Source organism: Dendropsophus ebraccatus, chromosome 8 (assembly GCF_027789765.1).
Source record: "Dendropsophus ebraccatus isolate aDenEbr1 chromosome 8, aDenEbr1.pat, whole genome shotgun sequence".
Taxonomy (NCBI): domain Eukaryota; kingdom Metazoa; phylum Chordata; class Amphibia; order Anura; family Hylidae; genus Dendropsophus; species Dendropsophus ebraccatus.
The window spans coordinates 95,922,939-95,942,918 of NC_091461.1; the positions used below are offsets into that span (position 1 = coordinate 95,922,939).

The 19,980-nt window shown below is 42.6% G+C and overlaps 1 protein-coding gene across 1 annotated transcript in view; it reads right to left on the reverse strand.

Annotated features, from left to right (window-relative positions):
* The window catches only part of LAMC2 (laminin subunit gamma 2), a 41,202-nt gene extending 22,065 nt beyond the window's left edge, over positions 1-19,137 (reverse strand). Inside the window, exons 1-16 of the mRNA XM_069981139.1 lie at positions 18,960-19,137; positions 12,731-12,928; positions 12,516-12,633; positions 10,202-10,303; positions 8,810-8,946; positions 8,149-8,277; positions 7,315-7,504; positions 7,109-7,221; positions 5,838-6,056; positions 5,553-5,735; positions 4,907-5,152; positions 4,180-4,316; positions 3,943-4,090; positions 3,628-3,833; positions 2,267-2,346; positions 1,081-1,206 (exon numbers count right to left, since the gene is read on the reverse strand). Of these exons, the coding sequence (XP_069837240.1) occupies positions 1,081-1,206; positions 2,267-2,346; positions 3,628-3,833; positions 3,943-4,090; positions 4,180-4,316; positions 4,907-5,152; positions 5,553-5,735; positions 5,838-6,056; positions 7,109-7,221; positions 7,315-7,504; positions 8,149-8,277; positions 8,810-8,946; positions 10,202-10,303; positions 12,516-12,633; positions 12,731-12,928; positions 18,960-19,059 (2,432 nt within the window). The 5' untranslated portion in view covers positions 19,060-19,137. The remainder of the gene's footprint in view (positions 1-1,080; positions 1,207-2,266; positions 2,347-3,627; positions 3,834-3,942; positions 4,091-4,179; positions 4,317-4,906; positions 5,153-5,552; positions 5,736-5,837; positions 6,057-7,108; positions 7,222-7,314; positions 7,505-8,148; positions 8,278-8,809; positions 8,947-10,201; positions 10,304-12,515; positions 12,634-12,730; positions 12,929-18,959) is intronic.
* Positions 19,138-19,980: the final 843 nt, after the last annotated feature.

A 19,980-nucleotide genomic window follows, 5' to 3' on the forward strand; every position in this document is an offset into this window, starting at 1 on the left:
CCAGCGCTACAAAAACATGGTCACTTTCTTCCAGATACAGCCCCACTCTTGACTCCAGCTTGGGCGGGGTTTTGCTGCTTAGTTCCATTGAAGTGAATGAAGCTTAATTGCAAACTGCACCTGAACTGGAGACAAGAGTCGTGTTGTCTCTGAAAGAAAGTGGCCATGTTTTTGTAGCACTGGATAACCCCTTTAAGTGTACCATAGACCCCGAACTGTTCACAAAACTTGCCCTCCACCCTCCCTGTAACCATATGCACTATAGTGGTCTTCACACAATGGGGCTATGTTCACACTACGTATGAGACCAGCCTTTCCGTGACTCCGGCCGGGTCACGGAACGGCCGGTCTCAGCCCGGATCATCACGGCCGTTACTTAAGTACCGGCCGGACGATCTTTCCTCTGTGGAGTTCTGATGCGGGTGCATCAGCGCGCGCCCGCATCAGAGCTTCCCATAGCACAGAGTGAAGCAATCGGCCAGAGCCGCTTGCTTCACTGTGTATACTGACAGGTCCTTCTGCGGGCGGAATTCATTGAATTCCACCCGCAAATAATGGACCTGTCAGTTGTTTGCGGTGCCGTATGGGAACCGGCCGGAGCACACACAATGTGTGTACGCTCCGGCCGGGATCCCATAGCAAATAGTGCTATGTTCCACCCCGCAAATCTACGGCTGTAGTTCTGCGGCGAGAACTACGGCCGTAGATTTACGTAGTGTGAACATAGCCTTAAGTGTACTTGTAAAGTTTCTTGAACAATGACTACAGGGCAACACTGTGCACAATAGTCATTTTTCTAAATAACTATATTATAATCTGCAATAGGGAATGGGGATTTGGCAGTGTGGAGTGTGACTGAGCGTGTGTGTCCACCAGCACTTAGCTGGACATAAGTATATATTTTAAACACTAGGTGGCGCTCTACTATGTAATTAAATATCACAAATCTTTAATAGATTCTTTTTAGTGCAAGTTACATAGTAAATGATATATATATATATATATATATATATATATATATATATATATAAATATATATATATAAATTTATAATCTTTACAGTAGCCAGATTTCCCATACCTCGCTCTTAGCCTCTCTGCAGCACCGAGGTCCATATCTCCAGAACGTAGGAGCTGCATTGCTCTCTGGGTATCGGCCAGAGCATCAGCTGCATCCTGTGTTATGATCTGAGCCTCTTGAGAAAGTCTATCGGACAAGGATATGAATTATTTAAGGAACAACACATTGAACGATTAGACTTTTATATTTGTTTGTAGTATGTTTATTCGGTGAGATGCCTACCATCCAGATTGCATCATACTGTTTGGAAATGATAGAATATCATACAATCTTCTTCACTGAGTGTTCACATCACTAGCTCTAGTATTATTGCTGATGGTATATAGTTTGCTGTCTGTGTGGGACAATTGACTATAATAGTTGCCATGGATACATTGATTATATATATGAAATCTTTTACACTTCCATGACAACGGTAAAACAGTGTCGATTTATTGCTGCTCCCTAATGACAAAGCCTGACCCGACAGGAGATCTGCAATTAGAAGCGTCCATCTATATCTGCTGAATTGTACAATCTAAGACTGGGCAGGGTACTGTGGTATATGTGATGACTGCCACCCTAGGAGAATGGAGGTATTGCTATAAAGTTGCAATGTCCACTATATATACTCCATGCACAAGGTTCTACCACATAGCCCAATCAGCAGAATCTATGTGTGTTCAGGTACAATGCAATGCTTTGGTTAGGCAAAATGGAGACAAGCGTTGTGTTGTCTCTGGAAGAAAGTGGCCATGTTTTTGTAGAGCTGGGCAACCCTTTTAAAGGGGTACTCCAGAGGGAAAAAAATGTGTCAAAAGGTTATACAAATTTACAAATTACTTGTATTATAAAATCTCAAGACCTCCAGTACTTATCAGCTGCTGTATGTCCTGCAGGAAATGGTGTATTCTTTTCAGTCTGACACAGCGCTCTCTGCTGCCTTTTCTGTCCATGTCAGGAACTGTCCAGAGCAGTAACAAATCCCCATAGAAAACCTCTCCTGCTTTGGACAGTTCCTGTCACAGACAGAAGTGGCAGCCGAGAGCACTGTGTCAGACTGGGAAGAATACATCACTTTCTGCAAAACATACATCAGCTCATAAGTAATAGAATGGAGATTTTTTTTTTTTTTATGAAATTTATTAATCTGTATATCTGTATATCTTTGTGTTACCCTCACCTGAGGGAATCAGCAAGCTATTACCTGTTTGCTATAGTCTGGGCCTCTTGACCAATTTTTGAGAAAGAATTTGAATTCCAGGATGAATCAATTGGAGAAAATGTCTAATTAAAAAATAAAAATAAAATGAAATATTAATAATAATAAATAAAATGTTTAAAAGTAACAAAATTATGTTAACAATGCAAATTTATACCAGCATTATGTTTAAGAAATGTCATTCAAGATGTAGATGTTCCCAGACCCCCTGTATCCCTACAGTATGAGAAACATGATTGAGAAACATATGATTATTGTGAAATGTTGGTAGAGATGTAGATGTGCCCAGACACCCTTATACCCAGAAAGTATGAGAAACATGTTATTGCGAACTGTTTGTACCGATATGGATGTGCCCAGACACCCCTATACCCAAAGGATATGATGAACGTGACTGAAAAACATGCTGTCATTGTGCAATGTTGGTTCACATGTAAATGTACTCAAACCTTCTATACCCAGAGAGCATGAGAAACTTGATTTAGAAAAATACTGTCATTGTAAAATGTCACTATAGATGGAGACATGGTCAGACTAGACTTAGCAAAATGCTGCTATTGTGAAACATCAGTACAGATGTGCTGAGACCCGATATACCCCTAGAGTATGAGAAACATGATTCAAAAACATTTTAATATTGCAAAATATTAGTACATATGTAGTTATGCTCAGACTCTCTCAAAACCTGAGTATGAGAAATATGATTCCGAAACATGGGAATATTGTGAAATATCAGTACATATGTAGATATGCTCAGACTTTCTCTAAACGTGAAGAGTATGAGAAACGTGATTGAGAAACATGTTGTGTTTATGAATTGTCAGCACAGATGTAGATGTATCCAGACCCCCGGCAACTAAAAAGTATGTGAAACATGATCAGGAAAATATCAAAGGTGACTAATACACTTAAGTGACAAAGTGTAACATGATAAGACATATAGATAGATAGATAGATAGATAGATAGATAGATAGATAGATAGATAGATAGATAGGAGATAGATAGATAGATAGATAGATAGATAGATAGATAGATAGATAGGAGATAGATAGATAGATAGATAGATAGATAGATAGATAGATAGATAGGAGATAGATAGATAATAGATAGATAGATAGATAGATAGATAGATAGATAGATCGGAGATAGATAGATAGATAGATAGATAGATAGATAGATAATAAATAGATAGATAGATAGATAGATAGATAGATAGATAATACATGGATAGATGGAAACCATATCAGAGGGGTATGGTGGAAATAATTTAGCATATTACAAGCAGCGTATCTATCTATCTATCCAGCAAAGTTAATTGGACAAAGAGAAATTCAGCTACAGTTACCATCTGGTTTAATTCAGCTTGGCCACCATTAATTTGCTGCATTGCAATTGTGATCTTCCCCTTTAAGTCCTGTAACTGGCTCTGGTACTGGCTGGACTGGGACTGTGCAGTTTGTAGCTTTGTCTGCACTCTCTCCAGGTCATTCTCGGTCTCTGCCTGTAACCCCTGCAGCCCAGACACCTGTCTTTGCAGTGACAGCTCAGCACCTATAGGATGATTTCATGGTTACTGGATATACATTTCTCATGCAGACGGCTGAATTATAAAATGTAAAATGTGGTCGGTGGGTCTATAGGCTCTCATGTCACGGCTCACCATGAGCGGATTCAGCATCCCTTAACATGGCCTTAGATGCCTCTTCAGCTCTTTTCATTTGCTCCTCTAAGTAACGTGTATCTGTCACTTGGCTCTGACCATTGCCACCACCAGCCAGACCCTGCAGCTGTCTCCTGTACAAAGAAATCTAAAAAAAAAAAAAAAAAAAATATGTAATATAATGTAAGATACCTGACTCCATACTGATGAGAACTATGTTTTTACCCATAGACTTACCTTGTCGCTAACTTGGGAATAGCAACTGGGACACTGCGGCTGATCACAGTTATCTCCTGAAAAATCGGGTTTGCATACACAAGAGCTACCCTTCTGGCAGCTTGGCTGTTGGGAACCAATGGGGTGACAGGAACAAGCTGCAAGAGAAGACAGAGACATATATAAGAATATTCAGCTGGAAAAAAAAAATGTTTTGCCTGTTCCCGCAGCCACCACTAGGGGTAGTTATGAGACTATTGTTGGGGTGTACCACTTACTCTCATGTATTTTGTATTCCTTCTTGTGTGTTTGGATGTGATCTACTGCTCTACTGCATGGTTGTTCAATGGGATTACTGACAGGAGGTTGAAATTCTGAGAATTTCCCATAACAAATACATACATATGTGCGGAAGACATGACCAGCTGCTTTTGTATGATTTACTTCCATAACTTGTCATCCATAGGTTTAGTAGCCCTATGAGTGGTCAAGTCACATGTGTATCTGATGGGGATTATCCTCGAATTCCCGTTAGAAATAACACCTGGCAATAAATAATGACATTACTTTTTTAAGGATAGGTGTAAAAGAAGAGAAGCTGAACTAAACCCCTGATAACCATAGGTAGAATGCGCAAAATCCATACAGATATTGTCCCAAGTGCTGTATAGAGAAAAAGTCACTGTGTGGTGCAGCCTATTTATTCTTATGTAGCGTCCCAACACAATGAACCATTAATGAACATTACCTAGACATTTGCCTTCAGGATTTGGATCCAAAGCACCACCAAAGTATCCTTCTCTGCAGCGTTCACACGAGAATCCAGCCGTGTTATAAAGACACTTCAAGCACTCTCCGGTCACTCCGTCACAGTTTCCCGATGTGTTTGGGTCGATATTATTGTTGCATGCACAAGGCCTGCACTGACGCCTAGGTCCACGTTCTCCCTCAGGATCCCCAAAATATCCATCTGCACATTTTTCACAGCGAGGACCTGATTGTGAAGATTGTAATGAGATGCCTGCATAATGTACATCAACCTGCAACTTTTACTACATATGTCACCTGCAACTTTAACAGAAATGTGCCAGGCCTTCCCTTCCACAGCTCTTCTGGGTGACAGGTCCCTCCTTCCTCAGCTCTCCTGTGTGCCAGACCTCTCATCCCCAACTGTTCTGGATGCCAGGTCTCTCCTTCCCGAACTCTTCTGTGTGCCAAGTCTATCCTTCCCTAGATATTTTGTTTGGCAGACCAAAAGACCAGGTCTTCCCTGGCTCTTCTGCACATCACTCCTTTCACTAACTTGTTGTGTGCCACATTCTTATACTATTTCACTATGTGACATTACATTTATTTCTCAATTCTCCTATGGAAACAAAATTTCTATTACTCACCACTTAGTCCTGCAGGACAGTGATCACACACGGGTTCCTGAGTCTCAGGAGACAATGAACATCCTATGCCAGAACTACAAGGACATGGCAAGCAAGTCTGAGGGTCCCGGGGGTCATTATACTGTCCATGTGGGCAGTCAGCACAGTCATTATTCTGATTCTCATCCCCAGAATAACAATCACCTGATAAATTACCAAAATATAACACAATTAATCAGCAAATTATGTGAATCATGTAAATGTGAATCAACTCATAGCCAAAGAATAACACAATGATATATTTACCTGTTTCTGGGTCACACCGGCCTCCCCCTTGGCATCTACAGGGAACACATGGGCTAAAAGCCCCAAGTACTGGAGATTCTCTGTAGTATCCTTGGGCACACTGCTCACAGGAATCACCTTTATAGCCAACAGGGCAATCACATCTCTCCACCCAAGGAGCAGCATCCCCAGGACCAGGATGAGCAGAGACAAGAGTAACACTTTGCAGGTATCCTGTACCTGGTAGAGATAACAAACACAGATGAATCCATATGGTGGCCTTTTAAAGTCATATCAGATGTTTGATTCTAAAAAGTTACATTTTTTTCTCATTTTAGTTAATATGTCTAAAGATTACTGTCCTACTGCCTGTTATCAGGGGAAATGTGTTTCTAGCAAGAACCATATCAGGATAAGTTGCGTGTGTGTGATGGTGGTTGGGGCTTAGCATGTGCAGGGGACAGAGAAAGAGCCTGAAAGCCTTGGCAGTAAACATACAAGCTGAGTCAGTCTGACTGCTGAAGATAATCTACATAGTTTCTAAAAGGTAAATCAAGGCTTCCTTCTCATCCCTCACATCCTATAAAGCTCAGTCCAGCTGATTTGTAAATAGCAGTGTACTTAGTGCTATATACCATGGTATATACCCAGTGTAATCTCCACCCTTTCTGTAGTTTTTCAGTAGTTACAATAAAAGTAGCAGCTCAGCGCTTGGTAACCCTTTTCTTGCTGTGCTGATGCTGTTTCTTTCCTTTCTGCTCTCCTGACACCTTGCAAATCTAGTGCATCAGTAACATATTCTCCCTTCACATGCCATATATAGTGCCGTACCGTGTAAGTTAGCTCCCAGCACAGTGCCAACATGTTCAGTCCAGTGCACTTTCACTAGCAATATGGCATGGCATAGCAAAGAGGAGTATGTGCTATGTTGTGATTGGTCATAGTAGTAAGGGAAAGGGAGTGGATCAACACAGTAGGGGTTCCCTAGGTTGAACCTGATGGACTCTTGTCTTCTTTCAACCTTATTAACTTTGTTGCTATATATACTTCTGCAAACATCCCAGGTCTGGGCTCTCAGGGGCTCAATAACAGCAGTGACAGCACTAAAAATCACCATGTCACCTCTCTTGATACTACAAGTACACTTTAATAGAGTTCCCCTATCTCTAGCTCTTGCAAAACTATAATGTTTGGACAGGGCATGATGGGAGTTGTAGTTTTGCAAGAGCAGAAGAACCCAGCTTTTAGTATGGCCTTGAGTATTGAAAAGTATTGTTTTCATTGGCACTTACTATATTCTCCATAAGTACCGCGGATTCTTAGGGACGTCACATTACTTAAAAGACGGCGGAAATCAAAATGACTGATTTTGGGAGTCCATGGGCTGAAAGCGAGTTCATCCAATCTGTAGGGAGGACACGGTTTATCAAGTGTTTTGTTATACTGGACAATACAAGCACAATTTTAATGCACGTGTACATGAACAATGTCACCTCACCTGAAGGTGTATGTCTGAGGTAATCTGCAGGGCAATGAGGTCTTGGATGAGGTAAGTGGCGCTGTGACTCTCAGGCCTCCTCCTTCTAGTATCACATCTTCAGCACCGGCCCTGTGACGCCCTCGATCCACGCGGAAACTTATGGAGAACGTCTGGCCGTAACTCCGAGACTGATCTCCTAAGAAAGCGGCTGCAAAGTGATGAAGAGGAGGATCACATATTAATACCTTAGCATAGACAAAGTGATTGGCACTATCGCATATATGAACACAGTCTTAGTCTTATTCCTCACTGTAGACTTTGCCAAAAATGTCAAAAATTGGGGTGCTCCTCCATGTTGTAAAAGATACAATCGTGATGCAAAATAAAAAGAATGATAGGAGGGCACTCACCATTAAAAACTTGACTTTATTTCCAACTCATTAAAATCGATCCATATTCCTCCGGCGATGCAGACGCCAGCACCATGTGGTAAACGTACGCGACAGCTGTTTCGCGTGCTTCAGCACACTTCTCCAGACGTCTGGAGAAGCGTGCTGACACACACGAAACAGCTGTCACGTACGTTTACCACATGGTGCTGGAGTCTGCATCGCCGGAGGAATATGGATCGATTTTAATGAGTTGGAAATAAAGTCAAGTTTTTAATGGTGAGTGCCCTCCTATCATTCTTTTTATTTTGGATCACATATTAAAGTACTACAGTGTTGGTGGAAACAAAAAGCTGGTCCTTGAAATACTGTATGCCTGCAAATCCACAGCTGCAGTAGACATGAGCTATACACATAGCACGCTCTCATAGAAAACTCAGTCATATACCATGACTCGCCTTACCTGGAGCATTGAAATAGAGAGGCTCCAATTGTCGCGATGCTAGATACACCTCTTTGTGATGGCGAGACTTGCGGACAGGGACTGGAGCAGGGGAACCATCTTTTAGGACTGCGGTCCAACCTTCTACATCTGGAGAAAACAGGATGGATACAACATCAGACAGATGAGATGTCCCTGACAGTAACCATGATGCTGAGGTAACTTGGTGGCTTGACAACAAATACTCCTGGTGCATATGCTGAATGGTTCACTAGATTCCTATAGACCCAACAGATGCAGAAAGAGTGGCCTCCCCAAACGTACATTGGTATATTATTTTATTTTGGTGTATTGGAAATCATTATGAATAGGAGTTATTCACATTAAACCCCATTTATTTAGTGGGGGGAAAGTCGTGAGGTAAATCTCTCTGGGTGATCTGTATTATTAGTTACCCTTTGGGCCTATCTATCTCTGGGTGACTTTTCTGCTCTATTATAAACTAAAGAGACACAGAAATAACAGGAAATTGTCCTTAGTGCAGCGCGGCTTATAAGAACTCAATACACGGAAGCTATAGGAAAGCTCACGCAGAGACAAGTCAAGTGTTGGAGGAAGCTCCCATTGAGAGACAGCACACATAGGAGGATGTATGGGAAGATAATGCATTTGTGTGGCTCACCGTTCTGAAAAGAAGACGTGATCTCGCTCCTGCTATAGTCTGTAGAGCTGCTGCAAGCTGCCGAATGTCCATAGCAAAAACACTGCAAGCATCCCTCCGAGCGGCCGGCCTGCAGGTCGTAGTATCCAGGCTTACACCTGTAATAGACAGCAGGACAGTGATGTTATACAGCTCACTGTTATTGAAGCAATAAAGAAGGATCCCTCGCATCTAACACAATTCTGCTCTTTAGGACTGCCATTTACTTTACAGATATTAACCTTTCATTTTCTGTAAAGTGAATGTCTACTTTTCAACCTTTTTTTATCTAAATATTTTCAAAATTCTGTACTGACACAGTAGATTTTCAAATATAGTATATTTATAGATAGATTTTCCTGTTACATAGATCCTCAAAAACCAATAGTAAGTGATAAATTCGGACTGCCTGCAGTCACCACTAGGGGGAGCTTACTGCATACAACTAATACACTAAACTCAACAATAAAACAGTATGCAAAAAGCTCCTGAACTCCTGGCGGTGTCTGCAAGCAGCCAGAATTAATAGAATTTCAGTAAATAAATGATTCATTAGTGTGACTCTTTTTAAGGTGACTCTGTACCACCAACCCACCCCACCAAACTGCTAGTACCATCCATTTGACAAAAGTAACTCCTTACCTGTCCTGTCTTTTAAAATGTGCCCAGTGCCTTGGTTAGAGAAAAAAAAAGATCTTTTAATCTGCGGCACTGTGTCATACTATTGCAGTCTATTGAATAGAAATCCTGTCCAGGGGTGTTCCTACTTAGAAGGGAGGGGAGGAGGAAAGGAGAGGCGTTGCAGACCTGGGGCAAAAACACTAGTATGACACAGCGCTGCAGATTAAAAGATCATTTTTTTCTTCTAATCAAGGCACCAGGCGCATTTTAAAATGCTCACGACCGGTAAGGATTTTCTCTCATCAAGCGGATGGTACAAGCGGTTTGTTGGGGGTGGGTTGGTGAATACAGAGTGGCTTTAAAGGTAACCTGTCTTCACTTTAATGCTGCCTGAACCAAGAGTAATCGTGAAGTCCCTGGTGGCTTACCCCATCTCACCAGCCTTGATTGATAGATTTCTTTCTGTTTAAGTACATGGAGAAATCTGTCAATCAAAACTGGTGGGACAACCAGAAGCTGCAGGCAACGTCCCCAATGACTAGTGATTCAGGCAGCATGAAAGTGATGACAGCTTCACTTTAAGAACATCTGATGCATGAAGTTGGGATGGACTGTGAATGCTGAGATGGCCACTGGTGTCCAGAACAAAGAAGCTGCGATGCCCTGTGATACATGTCTGATCATTTTATCCAGAATATTTGTCATTTCATCAGATCCCAGAATAATGAACAGAATTCCATAAAGTCCCATTACCTGTCACAGCTCTGTCCTGTCACTTGGGATTTGCAAACACAATTTCCTTCCCTGTCACATCCCTGGCTGCTGCCTGCCGGGTCACATAGACAGCCCTGTCGTCTGAAGAAACAAAGGGACAATAGGGATTAATAGGGAGTTTCCTCCAGCAAAGGTTCCTGCTAATCTAAGGAAGCTGCAACCTATGTTGTCAGTTCCGGGCTACGTTCACATCAGCGTTTGACCATCCGGCACCATTCCGTCTACCTTTTCCGTTTTGGAGTAAGCAAAACGGAAACTGTCGGATCCATTAAAATCCCCATAGATTCCCATGATATTTTAGTGTGCTCCGTTTGCCCTAATTGTGCTCCGTTTGCGTGCAATCCGTTCAAGATCCGTTTTTTTGAACGAAAGAAAAAATAGTGTTTGCAGTATTTTTCTTTCCGCTTAAAAAAACGGATCACGAACGGAAAGTGCACTTTTTTTACATTGTAGTCAATGAGGACGGATCTAAAACGCAAGGTATTTCCGTTCACATTTGTTTTTTTCATCCATTTTTGCACTGAGCATGCGCAGAAGCAGCAAGAAACCAAAGAAGAAAAATAAACGGATAGAAAAACGGATGCTGACTGATGCAAACGGATGCAAACTGATGTACAAAAGTCAGGTTTTTTTAAGCCAAAATACAAACGGACCATTAAAAAAAGATGAACATTTTGCAATCAGTTTGCATCAGTCTGCTCATCAGTTTATGCTCATCCGTTTAATTAATATAGACGGATCCATTAGAAACAAAGAAAAACGCTAGTGTGGCCGAGCCCTTAGGCTGGTATTACACGGAGCGATTATCGTTCGAAAAATCGTTAAATCGTTCGGATTTGAACGATAATCGTTTCATGTAATAGCAGGCAACGATTAAACGACCAACGAGAAATCGTTGATTGTTTAATAGGATCCAAACCTATTTTTATCGTTTGATCGTTCGCACATCGTTCGCACATTGTTCGGTGGAATAAGAATTCGCAGCTGAAATGTACGCAATACCGACAACTAAACGACCGCAAGAACGATCGTAAATAACGATCATCGTTCCATGTAATTGGGCGAACGATTTCGGGTCGTTTGCCTTAGCGGTCGTTTATCGTTAATCGTTAGTCTTCGAAAAATTGCTTTGTGTAATAGTACTGGGCTGGGTTCACACTACGTTTTTGCAATCTGATTTTTGCAAAAACGGATGGAAAAACAGATGCATTTGTGTGCAGCCATTTTGATCCATTTTCCATTGACTTCCAAGTATCAAAACGCATCCGCTGTTATTTAATGTACACGAACATGTGGTTGACCACATTTTTGTGTACATTAAAAAAAGATGCATTTTGATCAGTTTTTTTCAATAATGGAAAATAATTAAAACAGATTAAAACGGATGCACACAAATGCATCTGTTTATCCAAAAAACGGATTGCAAAAACGTAGTGTGAACCAAGCCTTAGTTATATTTACTGGGAAAAATTGAAATTATACACCAATCAGCCATAACACTAATAACATTGGTATGAAGTGGTGATTTGTCTGTCCAGGCATGATGGGAATTCTAGTTTTGCAACAGCTGGAGGGTTGCAGATTCCCTAAGACTGCTCTAGACATTGTCAATCAAGACTATACATACATTTAGAACATCCCTGGATAATGGTAAACATTGAAATGCAGTTACTAACATGGCATGTTTACAGTGAATAGATTCTACAAAGAATGCAAACCCTAGCTCCTCAGGGGAGGATCTTTCGTTCCTAATGGGTGGATTGTAACTTCTTAAAAGGGTAGTTCAATGTTTTTTCCTTCCAAATCAACTGGTGCCAGAAAGTGCCAGAGATTTGTAATTTAGGGTGACTTCACACGTACCAGACCCACCGCGGATTTTCTGCTGCAGATCCGCAGCAAATCTGCAGTAGATCCGCAGCAGATTTGATCTAAATAACTGAACACAGCATAAAATCTGCACCATCAAATCTGCTGTGGATCCTGTACTTCCAGTACTTATCAGCTGTTGTATGTCCTGCAGACAGTGGTGTATTCTTTCCACTCTGGAGAGCAGGAGAGGTTTTCTATGGGGGTTTGCTACTGCTCTTTTTTTTTTTTTTTGTGAACCACCCCTTTAACTATTCTATTCTGTGATGAAGTTAACCAGGCTTTGGCCTATGCAGCTCTAGTAGGGTGACTACTTCAGCTGATCCTTCAGATCTGCCCATCCCATACAAGATGATCCAATGCGAGGCAGTCGGTCTAAATTAGCATTGCAGTTTAATTGGAGAAGCTTGATATAATTGATATTTACCTGCAGCCAGCCTCAGTGAGGGAATGAAAGCCGGGCTGGCATCGGTTACACTTCTCTCCCATCACACCAGGCTTACAGCTACATCGCCCAAAGATATCACACTGGGAGCTAAGAGAACCTGTAAGGGGGCAACATAACGCACGTGCCAAATCAGTAAAGGTGATATAGTATAGAGTGATATAGGGGAAACAAAGCAGTGCTCCCTGAGAACATACCTTTATCATGGCAGCTACAGGTTGCACAGGATCCATCCTGTTGGGGGTAGTACCCATCTTTACATGTCTCACAATTTGGACCATCTCTGCCTCCATTGCAGTCTATGCAGCGGAACCCAGAACCAGTCTGTGCCTGCAATTCTGGGTCAAACACACAACGCTGGGAGCGGCCATTACAGTTGCAAACGGATATATGCACTGGAGGATGGGAAAAGGAAAACGACAAGGAGGATGCTTATAGCGATACACTATAGGATATACTATCACATCACTTAACACCGATATAGAGGACCAGTTATCTGCATTACATAGATAGCTAATGGCCACAATGTAATACTTTATTTCCCCACAGATTACTGCTATCTCTGGGGGTTCTTAGGCTGCATTCACACGTCCCGTAAAATTGTCTGCAACCATCGGATCTGCGACCACTGACAATTTTAGGTACCATTAAAGTGAATGAAGCCATTCACACGACCCGTGCCGCGAAAAAATTAGGACATGTCCTAGTTCGGATAGCGGCGTAGATCACCCCCCCACCACCACCCAGCAGCAGAGATGACAGGTGAACATGATGCACGCTACTACTTACTACTCACCTACTTCCCTGGCTTCATGCTTACCAGAAGTGGCTTGGGCTACGCTGCCTTCTCTATTGTACTCCAGGTCACTTCCGGTCAGCATGTGTAGCCAGCCTGCATGGGGGAATAGGTGAGTAGTAGATGCAATGACAGCCTAACTGTCTGTGCGGGGGGTCTTCAGCTAGGGAATCCGTGCCGCTATCCGGCTCTGGATCACGACATGGATCATGTGAATAAGGCCTTAGTAGTTGCAGATATCAAATGAAGAAACAGTGAGCATGGCAAGAGGGAACTTGACAAATGTTTGGGTTTGGCAATGTTCGTCTGAACTCGGACACTGGTTGGATGCAGCCCTAGATAGAGCCATAGGCCATATTTATTTTCTCCAGGCAGCCCCAGAGCGGCATCCAACTTCCCCAATCGCTGGGAGTCAGATGCTGAGCATTCGGGTTTGGACGAACCCAAACATTAGGCAAGTTTGCTAATCACTATTCACAAGCCTTTGGGCCACTGGTGCCATAGACAGCTTGGTTACTTATATGACCAGTAAAAATGAGACAATCTATAGCACTATTACTAGATTACTTTATGTACAGAGCTGTTACTAGTTCACCATATGGGGGTATAACTTACTGCTACTTACACATTGCATTATTCTTGTTGCCATCTCTGTATAAAAGTGTTAATACCAGAACTGCATAGGAGTAATATTGTGTTTTATTGTGTGTTGCACTTCATGCCATTCATACCAGTGCACCGTATACCACTATCCTATATAGAAGCTACAGAAACCATTGCACTGATCACCATCTAACATTAGGGGAGCCCTGCGGCTGACAGTGCCAGGAAAGCATACGTGGGGTATTAGACGTCCTCATGCCTATTGCCTAAATCACTCCGACTCCCTAATACACAGCCGGGGTTCATTAGAGCTTTCTCCTATTAGAAGCCATTCTCATTGGCCCATACAAGTCATGACATATTTATTTTCCAACACCAGACAGTGGGAATGTCCTTACCTGGATAGTCAGGGCTGAGAACTAGTAATTTGGGATGTTTAGGTGACGTCGGCTCAGCAGCTATTCTGAGCTCTGTCTCGCTCGGATAATTCCCTGATAGAAATAAATACTTTATGGCTGCTTAGGACTCGCTCTCAAGGGTCTATAATTCTGAGCCAGCCAAGCTCAGGTTGTGACACGATCACATTCCACACCCGTTAGATGGCAGCCAAAGAGCAGGTCCCCTCTACACCGCTAAGCCTGTGGGAACAGCATCTGCTCATCCTTCTTAGAAAGTTCTAGAGTGGTGTAACTTAAAGGGGGTTTTCCAACAATAAAAACTATTTTTATCAATCTAATAAATGAAGATATTTTAGTAAATAAAGTTAATTCACTACTTTTCTGGAGTCTTTCCATGTTTGCTTTATTCATTGCCCAACTTCTTGTCTGGTGTACATTCTGTAATGGACTTCTGGTTCTTGCTGTTCACTGAAGCCTGGAATTCATTCAACTCTATCTTAGGGGCCTATTCCACAGAGCGATAATCAGTCGAATCGGCCGATTATTGCTCTGTGGAATAATACAACGATAAGCCGATGACAACGATCATCGGCTGATCATTGATATAGGTTTGAACCTATAATTGTCGGGCGCCGACCGTGCATCGCTATGGGACCACCGCAGCCAGTGATTGGCTGAGCGGCCTGTCAGCTGAGACAGGCCGCTCTGAAGCTGAAGCGCGCGGGACCCGGGGAGAAGCAGAGCGCAAGAGGAGCCCTGCAGCCTGGATAGGTAATGTATAAAGTTTAAAAAAGGGCTGCAAGGACATCGGTAACAATGTCCCTGCAGCCCTTGTTAAACGATATTCGGGCAGTGGAATAGGCCCAGTAAACAAGCGCCGATGTAGCAGATCAGCGCTCATTTACAGTTATTATCGGGCCTTCACCGGCCCATGGAATAACACCCTTAGTCTCTCTACACTGTCTTTACTATAACCCCAACTGATACACCACTATACTCCACAAAAGCCTCCCAAATAGTGAGAAAGAGATAGAGTCGCCTAATTTCCTGGCTATAGTGTACAGCAGGAACAGAAAGTTAACTATCTTGACATTTGAAACTTTTATCATTGTGCAGCTAATTCTGTTATCATACTACAAGAATACTATTGGTCTTTCTTCTCTACAGCCATATCACACATCACTGATTCACCCTTATCATCAGTATACTTCCCATACACTGGACTCACACCTATGTTAAAGGCTCACCACTTTTATTCACCATTTTGATTGAACTGACAGCAAGATTAGCAATAGTGTTGAGCGGACTTGACGGACTGTCCAGGTTTGGCAACATTCACCGAACCGCCACACTCTGCACTTAACTCCCGACATCTGGAGAAGTTGGATGATGCCCTAGCCTATGGCTGTATCCATGTTTTCCAGGACTACCCAGGGCTGCAACCAACTTCTCCAGATGCCGAGAGTCAAATGTCGAGTATTCAGAGATAGTTGCCAAACCTTTCAAAATGGTCAAAATGGTGTAAACCTCAATGGAGTTATAGGGCTGCATACAATATAATTTGAATCTGTTTTATTGTGGATCTGGCAAAACATTTTGGCTTCAGTGATAAATGGCAACCATGATGTAGATGTCAACAGAACCGAATACCTTTTCCTTCTATTGTGGCATACAATGCAGCCTATATCTTATTATCCCTATAATACGCGGCATGAAAGTCAAATAAACACTAATAATATAATATAATAATAGAGGTCGATGGATCATTTGGTCATGGGGTAAGTGGTTGTTGAGTACAGTCATGGTCAGCTGCCCCCACCAGAGTACCAGAGGATTTACTGGTGGACCAAAACTCTGACAAAATAATGGACTTTTGTAGGACAGTCCAATAAGGGACTGGATTTAAAGCCAATGACATAGTGCTTATGAACTGATCCACAATTACCCTGTTCTAACATTATTGATCCTGTGTAGAGATAAGCGTAACCTAAGCATACTCAAGTCTGACCAATTGGCATTTGAATACCAGGGACTGAAGAAGTTGGGTGCAGCCCTTAGGAGTCTGGGAAATCATGGATACAGCCTATGGCCTATGACTGTATCCATGTTTTCCAGGACACCCTAAGGCTGCATCCAACTTCTTCAGTCAAATGCCAAACGATCGGACTCGAGTATGTTCGAGTTGCGCTCATCTCTCGTCCTGTGTATGGAAAGCTATCAGCTAGTTATGAGTCCTACACATCTCCTGCCTTGTCCATCATGTTCTATTCGGTGCTACCACTACTACTGATGGCCGATTCTAAAGAACCATGGTGAAACAAACTTATCTCTAATGACAGCAAAGATTACCAGGCCGTAAAAAATGTACAGATAGATGATAATACCTCAGTATAATTTCTTCTGGTCTACTCAAGGATCCCCAATCTGACATATTGTCCAAGTGCCCAGATCCCTCTTAGACCACACGTGACCATATGGAAATTCAAGGCCATGAAGGTGTCCATGGAGAGGAAGTAAAGTCTGAGGGATTGTCTCTATATATCATCCAGATTATAAGAATTATGTGAAGATATTTCCATTAAGATTTACTGGTAATGATAGAATTGTCCTCTCATCTATACTGAATCTCTGACCAATACCAGCTGGTTAGAGCCAGTTCACACTGAGGAATCAGCGCTGGATCAGCGAGGAAAGTGTTCTCACGGAATTCCGCACTGAATTCTCATGGATTTCCATGCAAAATCACCTCTGACGGAATTCCATGCAAATTCATTTTTCATTTAATCAAATTTATTCTTTTTTCCCAATTCCGTGTAGATTCCGCGCTGAAAAATTTTAAGAGCAGAAACTCACTGCTCAATTCTTTTCAATGGGATTCCACCAGCGAATTTCTTCAGTTCTTCTGTCAGAAAGCAGATCCGCTGCGGAAAATTCAGTGCTGAAATTCCGCTGTGTGAACCGCAGAGCGCAAATTTCCCCTGACTCAATGGAATTTGGCTCTGCACTATATTTCCAGGCAGAATTTTCAGTGAGGAATCAGCGCTGATTCCTCAGTGTGAACTGACCCCTTATCCAGAGCTGGAGAGAATTCTCGTGGTGCTGTGGGTAAAGCTGTCAGCCTCCATACAGAACACCACCCCAAACAAGAATGGTGTTAAAAGTTTAACTTTATCTCTTAATATACATGTTCAGGTCATCAATATTAGTTCTACTCTACTGGTACCGCCACCCCCTCACTTATCTGTATAAAGGGCCGGCACCACTTTACACTCCTCTTTACTTTGCCATAAGTGCAGGGACTGCAGTAGTGTCCCATTCAAGTGACCAGGGCAATGCAGCAGCTCCTGCACCATCACTGCTTCATGGGGATGCAAGGACACCTGCAAGCAGCGTCGGACTGGCCCACCAGAGGACCGGAGAATCCTCCGGTGGGCCTCCAGCTTTAGAACCTGCACAAACACTGACTGACATGTTGTTTCTCGCTGGTTCTTCATTGGTGGGCCCCAGATACCCCAGTCCGACCTCTTTAATAAACTGTATGGGCACAATGAAAATCGATGGACTTGCAGAACGAGAACAAACAAAGTCAAGTAATGCGAAATGATGCTCTTCTCTCTTCTACATGGACAATCTCAGCTCTTTTATACATCTTTCTCTTCTGCTTATTGTTAGAAGTTTTCTGCGTTCCTTGTACATGCAGTATATCAGCTACTATAGAATATACGTAATCACTATATATTACCTGTATATTTGCACTTCTTACACATCTGGATCACTGCATAAGCTGTATGTTACATCATCAGCTATCTACATATATATAGATCTACAATACAGAACTATATAAGGGAATGGTAACGTCTCATCTGACATGTCTGAAACCTGCAGGCTTGACTTTGCCAAATGTTCCCACAATGCCTCTATCAGTCATTGTTCACCGTCTCACTGAATTGCAGCACCTTCACATTTTTCATGGATAAGTGCAAATATAGTAGAGAAAGAAGCAAACCAAGAAGTCATCACTACAGTGTGTCCTTGTGGCTCTCCAGATTCTTAAAACCCACAACTCCCACTATCTAAGGACATGCTGGTAGTTGTAGTTTTGCAACAGCTGGAAGGCCACAGGCTATCAGGATAGACTCCACGCAGTCATCATCCATTGGCTATTCTTGACTACTAAAAAGGCCTTTCCTGTCGACATTTATGCCTTTTAAACTTCCGGCACACTGGGTGAGAAGCCCTTAAAGGGGCTGTAATAGCTATGTTAATAGTTTTTACATTTGCAAAAAAAAAAGGTCTCTTTTCTTTCTATAAACAGCGCCACTCTTGCCCATGGGTCATGTCTGGCATTGCAGCTAAATTTTTTTCATTTTAGGCATAGCACATACTGTAGGCAGGAAAGGCGCTATTTCTTGGACACCCCCTTTAAGTAAAAGTCATTGCTTCTAGACACTACAAATTGTGGAGAACATAACAATAAAACTATTTTTATAACGTATACATGATAACTTATGAAGTAACCATTAAAAGTAAATGTAAAGCCGGCCAAGAATCTGACGACTTTAACACTTTGGATTGCGTTGTTCGTGATGAAACACTATCAACCATCCAAAGTAAAATCTTGTTTCTTACCATCTATGGGTGATGCCGCAAAACCCACTGACAGGGAACCCAGGAATGGCAGCAGCAGTGGCAGCAGTAGCGGTGTGTCCAGGCTCCTCCATAAAACCATCCTATTATGGGGGGTGTTGCTGTTGGGGGGCTGTGTGTATCGCACCCTCTGCACCCTCAGTCTGGCTGCTTCTTTCTCCTTCAGGTGTGTTTTATAAGTTCACTGTAACCTGACTCATTACAGACACAAAGATCTTCTGTTGTGACTCACCCTCTGAATAACAGCCCAACCCTTCCCTATTTCACAGACACACACTAGATCCTGCGCTACACAACATACAAGCTCCTCAGGGTGCACCAGGGGGGACCAGCTCTGCAAAATATAGGACTGCAGACTGATGTCTTACATGGCAGCAGGAAAGTGCGGCTTCAACTTCATGGGAGATTCAGAGCCTCATAGATAGCAGCAAGGATTCTGCTGTGACATATATAGAGGCAGGGGCTGGCTGGCAAATTTTAGCCTGGGGGGCAGGTACACAGCAGTGGCCCATGAGTAGCCGGCTAGCAGCCCATCCTTCAAGGACCACTCTGGTCCTTACCTTTTATTACGCTCCCCACATCGGTGCGAGGAAGGTAGATGCCACCCACTCCAATACTTCCTCCAGTGGCAATGTTCTCACACTTCGGATAACACATTGAGCCCTTCCAGTCATTTGTAAACAAGGAATTCCTACTGTTCCCTGTGAAGGGGTCGGAAGACACTTTCCTGTATAAGTCCATGGGACGGCTCAGCGCTGACACCGAACCATAGTCCCATAGACTTACATTGACAAAGAGACTTCTGGCCCCTTCACACAGAGCAGTAGGAATTCCCTGGTCACAAATGTCCAGAAGGGCTGGAGACATTATCCAAACTGTGCTGCTGGCAGAAGTACAGGCCCGGGTTATCATCCACCATCCCTGCACTGATGTTGGGAGGGTAATATTTGGTAAGAGCACAATTGTGCTGATATGGTTTTCAGCTGCACAGTATAGATTTACT